The sequence below is a fragment of the Argopecten irradians genome, chromosome 11 (assembly GCF_041381155.1).
Source record: "Argopecten irradians isolate NY chromosome 11, Ai_NY, whole genome shotgun sequence".
NCBI classification, from domain to species: Eukaryota; Metazoa; Mollusca; class Bivalvia; order Pectinida; family Pectinidae; genus Argopecten; species Argopecten irradians.
The window spans coordinates 20,685,656-20,691,988 of NC_091144.1; the positions used below are offsets into that span (position 1 = coordinate 20,685,656).

The 6,333-nt window shown below is 33.1% G+C and overlaps 1 protein-coding gene across 1 annotated transcript in view; it reads left to right on the plus strand.

Annotated features, from left to right (window-relative positions):
• LOC138334969 (cilia- and flagella-associated protein 43-like) overlaps positions 1 to 4,662 on the plus strand; it is a 28,456-nt gene extending 23,794 nt beyond the window's left edge. Inside the window, 8 exon segments of the mRNA XM_069283846.1 lie at positions 235 to 469; positions 801 to 913; positions 1,216 to 1,375; positions 1,551 to 1,624; positions 1,880 to 1,970; positions 2,240 to 2,320; positions 2,622 to 2,775; positions 3,215 to 4,662. Of these exon segments, the coding sequence (XP_069139947.1) occupies positions 235 to 469; positions 801 to 913; positions 1,216 to 1,375; positions 1,551 to 1,624; positions 1,880 to 1,970; positions 2,240 to 2,320; positions 2,622 to 2,775; positions 3,215 to 3,384 (1,078 nt within the window). The 3' untranslated portion in view covers positions 3,385 to 4,662.
• The last annotated feature ends 1,671 nt before the right edge of the window (positions 4,663 to 6,333 follow it).

Here is a 6,333-nt window from a genome sequence, read left to right on the forward strand (position 1 = left end):
TGTATTGCATTTTTAAAGCACTAATAAAATTGCACTTTCTCAATATGTCTTGTATTGACAACATTTTGATAGATAGTACAATTAATGACATTGTATCGCAAAATTCTAATTACGAAAAACATGAAAGTGATTAAAGAATTGTGTTTTCATAGAGGTGTAACTGTTAGGATTAATGTTTAGATATCAAGATTTATTCCAGTGAATAATTTATTGAAATGTAATTTTTCATCCCAGGGTACCTCGCCTGAAGGGATTCGATGCCCCGGCACCATCCTCGATGGATCCTTCCATTCCAAATCCATTCGCAGATCGTCCTTCCACGGCGAGCTACAACAATCGTGCCAAAAACCAACTGGAACATTCCATCGCTGACCTCGACAAGGACATCAACGCCCCTGAAGGCATTGAACCCCACATCTGGCAAAGACTGTGTAAATACCGCAGGGAAAAGATTGAAAATGATGTCTTGGTATGTATCTGTCGGAAAAGATTGTAGATTTTGATTCTATGTTAAGTATCTATGTTGTTACCTTTTGATGTATTTTTATCAAAATAAAACAAAATGTGTCACTATTGGCTTTATGTAACTTGAAAGATTTGATATCTACCCATATGTAATTCACCAATTTCTATAGTTTTGCAAATATGTTTGATTTGACATAGGAAAAACAATTTTGAAGAGATTGAATAAACATTTGAAGCATCCAAAATCATTGTTTGCTTTTAAATACAAGCACCAGTAAAAGGTTATCACTTTCATTGATACATGAACGATAATTGCAAAATTTCCATTTTTGCAGACAAAAGAAAAAGCTTTGATCCTAGCAGAAATGGAAGCCTTCCTTCGAAAGAGGCAAGACGAAGATGAACAAATAAAGAATGATATAGACGGCATATACGACACTCTAAACAAGTAAGTTTCTCTCCGTCGTTCAGCTTCGAGCCAATTTGACAAGTACACACAAAGAATGCTAAATATTATAACAGTGTTGAAGGATTTGCATGTACTTTTGTCCACCAAAAATATGGGTATGGCAACCATCAAGGTGTCTGTCATTCTATAAATAGCCCTCTATCCCTGCACTGAGTGGTTAAGATACCTTATAGTATCATTCATGAAATTTGAATGTATTAAAGCAATCTCTCTGAAATTTGATTTTGATTTACCTGTGTTTTATTAATTTTTAATTTAGCATTGCTTCTTTCTCTATCTAGATTGAAGGATGACCGACAGCGATTTAACCTGAATCTGGAAGTGCAGCTGATGCTGAAGCAGGGACAGGTGGAAGTGGACACGAGTACGTTTATCCACGACTACAAGGACAGTGCTCTCATCCACAGAAGTGTTGTAGAAGAGCTCAACAGCAATATTAAAGTGAGTTATCTCCCTCTAACATGACCAATCTCCCTTTTAGATTAGTATCATATCATTTATAAGAAAATTATATAATTTTCACATGAAAGCTATCGATGTAACAATATTGTGTTACCGGAACAAATTTTGTTTGAATTGACGTAAACGTACACTTTTGTTGTTTTTCAATTTTTAGCAATTAGGAGAAAGCAAAATCGCCAGCATGGTGGAGAGTAAAGATTTTAGAAAAGGAATTATACAACTGGAATGGTAAGCTTCAACTCCCTAATATGTACCATGGTTATATCACAATGTCTCCTATATAACTTCTTAAGTTGACTATTACTTTATTTTCCAAAGTTTCGTTACTAAACCTATGATAAACCTTCTTAGGTTGACAAGAACTATAGAGGTAGTCATGTTCAAACTATTATCACATCCCTCAATGTTTATATTAGTGATTAATGCAATCTTATCGATGATAAAAATTTGAATACAAGGTATATCATTACATTATTTTCAAAGGGAACACAAGAAAATGATTATGCAAATGGAAGATTTCCAAAACAAAATGAAAGACATCCAATTTATGAAAGTCACAAGAGAAATTCAGCTGGTGAGTATTACACTAAACATCCATGTTAAATAAAATTTTGGAGGATTTATTTATTCAATTTCTAAAAAAAAAATGAAAACTACAAAAATGATGTGATAACAAAATTTAGCTTGGATGGCATACGCATAGTTTTTGCTAACTGAAATTATATAAAAACGGTATTTATTTGGGGTTTTTGTTTACTTTCAAATACATTTTGAATTGCCGCCAGATTTAGTTCGTCATATTGCTAAGATCAAATAAGAAATCTTGCTTATATTTTGTTTCAGTATTTGTCAAATTCAGATTATGATGGAAGGAAACAAGAGGAGATTGGAAAACTGGAACAGACTATACTGACCCAGCTGAGGGTAAGGTTCCTGTCTTATCAAACTTTTATTGTGGGCATGACCTTGGTAGATTTTAAAATAAGTTAATTAAAGATATTCATGTTGAAAGAGAGGGAAAATATATAGATATATGGAAATCTGGATGAGAGGCCTTATATTGAAGGAACACTGTAATTTAACATGTAATATTTATATAAAATTTTGTTTAACAATAAAATACAGATCATAATTTATGCATACATATTTTCTGTCATTTACTTTAATTGAAAAGGGCAATTTAATGAAAGTAAAAAATGTAATTGTTTTGATCGCTTGTTTGCAGCATCACGAGAGGAAGGTAGCCGCCAAAAAGCAGCAACTACGAGATCTTGGACGTTCTCACAAAATGAAAGATGATGAAAACCGCGACATGGACAACGAACTCACAGAGCTTCATGTCACGGTCAATGAGAGGCGCCATATAGACGCTGTCAATGGTTAGTGTTATTTTTGTCATATTTATAAAGTGTGCTTGTTTCCATTCTCCCGAAACTCCTAGGTAGTAACCAGGGCTCAATCGGTGTTTAGTCATATGATTAATACAATTTTTATTTCTGTTTTTTTTTGTTGTTTTTTTTTAGCAAAACCTTTGATTAAACCTTCTCTAAATTTGACTATTTGGTCAAGAATGGAGATCTTAGGAAATTTAGGAAATTTTGTCAGGTTTACTTCAAACGGACCTATTTTTTCTTGATTTCAACATTATTGTTAAACTGTGATTAGTATAATCGCCTTTCGGAAAACTTGACCAGAATATTAAAGCTACGCACATGTGAAGTTTTTAAAGCATGCAAAAATACGGAAATTCTTGTTAAAAACTTACTTAGAAAACTAAACATAATTAGTTTTATGATCAAATAATGCTTTATATTACAGCTGACAGACGATCAGATTTTGGTCGCGAAAGGCGATACCAGGAGATTGTACAGAGGAGAAAGCTAGTGGATCTGGCGAAGGCCCAGGCACAGGAAGTAGCTGTGTTACGTGCCGAGGTGGAGCGACTACGTATGCGAACATTCCCCGCCTTAGTACAGGTGGAACACTGAGTGATCTACCACGTATGGTAGAAACATAGATTGTGATAAAACATGTTATATCGGACTTAAACTTGACAGTGAAAAACTTTGTGATACATGTGTATTGATTCGATGGATTGTATTTGAATTATTTCAGTACCTTTAATGTTTTCAGAAGAATATTATGAAAACTGGCCCAACAGTCAAATAAAGAAGAAGCACAAATGTGTCATTTCATTATAAAAAATGGTGGACGTTTTGTGTTTGTGAGGAAATGAAATGCTTGAACGAGTTATTCTGACACTCAATATTTGATATGAATCATTGAACACAGAATTTTTCTCGCTTCTATATAAACAGTATAGCATAAAATGAGGTTGAAGTATAGTGTTATACTAATGTAAAACAAATGAGTTTTTACAGGATGTAAGCCAAAAAAGAAGTCATTTTATGGTTACAGGCCGGACTAGGGACAACAGTTAAATAAATTACATTCATCTGTTTGGATCCGGCATATAAAACAAGCTACCAGTCTGATGGACCATACAAAATGGATTTATTGATAATCATTACATTTACAATTGAAGAAAATGTCTGACAGGAAGAAAATATTTATAAATTTATTTTGGGTCATTTCTGTTTGTATGAATTTATTATAAAGAACTATATCAGTTTTACAATTTTCTTTAACTACAAAGAATTTAATTGTCTTTAAAATTTTATATTGAAAAGATATTTGTATACAGTATTAACCTTTGTATATTTGTACGGAAAAATATTCTTTAGATATGTATTTGGTATACTGCTTACATTCCTACCAATACTCTGATACTGCAATGAATTGTTTTTAAATATAACTACAAACACCAATAGAATTTGATTTGAGAACAATGAACCTGTACATAGGGCACACCTCTTCTAAACAACAAACATAATCAGTCCTTTCCACTACTGACGATATACTTAATGTAGTTCTTTATAAAAAGATCGTTGTAGTGAACAGATCGATGACCAGAAGGACACGTACATATCTCACACATTCTGGGTGGAGTTCCTCATCCTTGAGGCGTTACTCCTATAGCAGGTTCTATTGTGCTTTCAAAACAATTCTCTGTTTTGTATGATTAGGGGCTAGTACTGAAATTATTTGAATGAAAATTTGTCTTTTTGATAAATAAAGAGATAATTTATGCAGTTTTTTCCAGTCGAGAGGATATTTGAAATAGACTATAAACTATATGGTGATGCCACATGTGTTAAATATTTATTATGAATGCATGATTATTAAATGATATGATGTAAAAGTTATTATAAATTTGTGTTTTCTTTCTTCCGTTAATTGTTCCCCGACAAACTACTGCTATCAAAACATCAAATATTACCCCGCCGGTAATCAACTTTCTTCTAAAATGATTATTAAGTCATCTTACCCAAAGTCAAGTTAACTCGTAGACATTGTGCACCAGTTCCACCTGTCAGCGTGAGCTGGAATTGGAAAAAACCCAACATATGTTGAAACAACGTCCTAAAAGAATGCAATGTAAAAAGTATATAAAAAGGGGAAAATCGTCATCGTCATATATTGGTATAGAATGATACTACCTTTGAAAGAGATACGAACCTCTAAAGGATGTGAGGTGTAACAACCAAATCCAAAGAAAATTTTCATGCAAATAATTAGGTCCAAAACGTGGAAGGATTTAAAGAAAAAAAATCTTAGAAGTTTTCAAACAATTTATTTTAAATACTTTCTAAAAAGCATATTCACAGCTGATGTCCAGCTCGCTAATCATCCTATGGTGTTTCTTAGAAACAAATAATGTAAGAGCAGCTAAAATTCAAAACAATTTCCTTTGGATTGACATACGACATGTTGCTGGACCACTGATTGACGATTATCCAACCGGGTCATTATCATACACTAGTATTCGAAAGCAGCTTTATACTTGCTTCTGGATATATGAACTGCTGATTTCTAAAGCATGCCTATCTATGTCTGTAGACACAACTTACTTCTTGAAAAGCCAAACTAATTTCCTATCTCAACTATTGTCGACTCCACCTACAGCCATAAGTAGCTAATATCCCAAGTGACTACACACAGACTCGTGTGTTCAACTCTCTTTCTTGCCTTGAACTTACTCCCAGTTCATACTGTGAAAGTTCCTCGCCTGAAATATTTACCTGCTGTCGTGCTTCGACCTTTTCTGTCCTGACATTAAAATAAGGTACTTTCCCATTCAGCCTTTTTCGTATAATTTGTCTCAATAGATGTTTCTTTTCTATTCTGGATTGTGATTCGGTCTTCTGAATGCCACTTGCTTGCTATTCGCTGTTTCTGCTGCTAGACGGACGACTCAAAAGTCGGATCGGGGTCTATCTCTTGACTAACAAGTTCAAATGAAAATATAATATATAATTATTCAAAATTAAAATAATAAAAAATATCTAGTATCACAGTACAACTATGATTATCATTGTGTTTAATCAGTACCATTACTCCCAATATGGTCTGTAAAATCATTATCGATATTTTTACACATACCTTATAACGAACAATCCTGTTGGTTTTATTATATTTCATTAAGCTTAATGCCACAAATCAAATTAATATACTTCTCTGTAGGAAAACATATGTTGATGAATGTGGCGGTAGGTTTTCACTAGGTTTACAATTGTGTAGTTTAATATTATCAGGCTAAACTCGACATACACCCATTATAACACCTAAATGTATGTAGTTAAAATAAACGTCTATCTGTTAAAATGATGATAGTGAGGGCGGTAGAAAGTCTATTTGTCAGTATTTTGGCAGATGAGACAATAATGTCTTCTTCAATGTTACTTAATACTGTAAATACTGTGGAATAATACGATTTATTTTGTGTGATCTGCTTAAATATTGATAACACGGCCATCATTTGCTAATCTTGTTTGTCGTGGCAGCAATAATTGATATAAAACGCACATGTGGGTCAG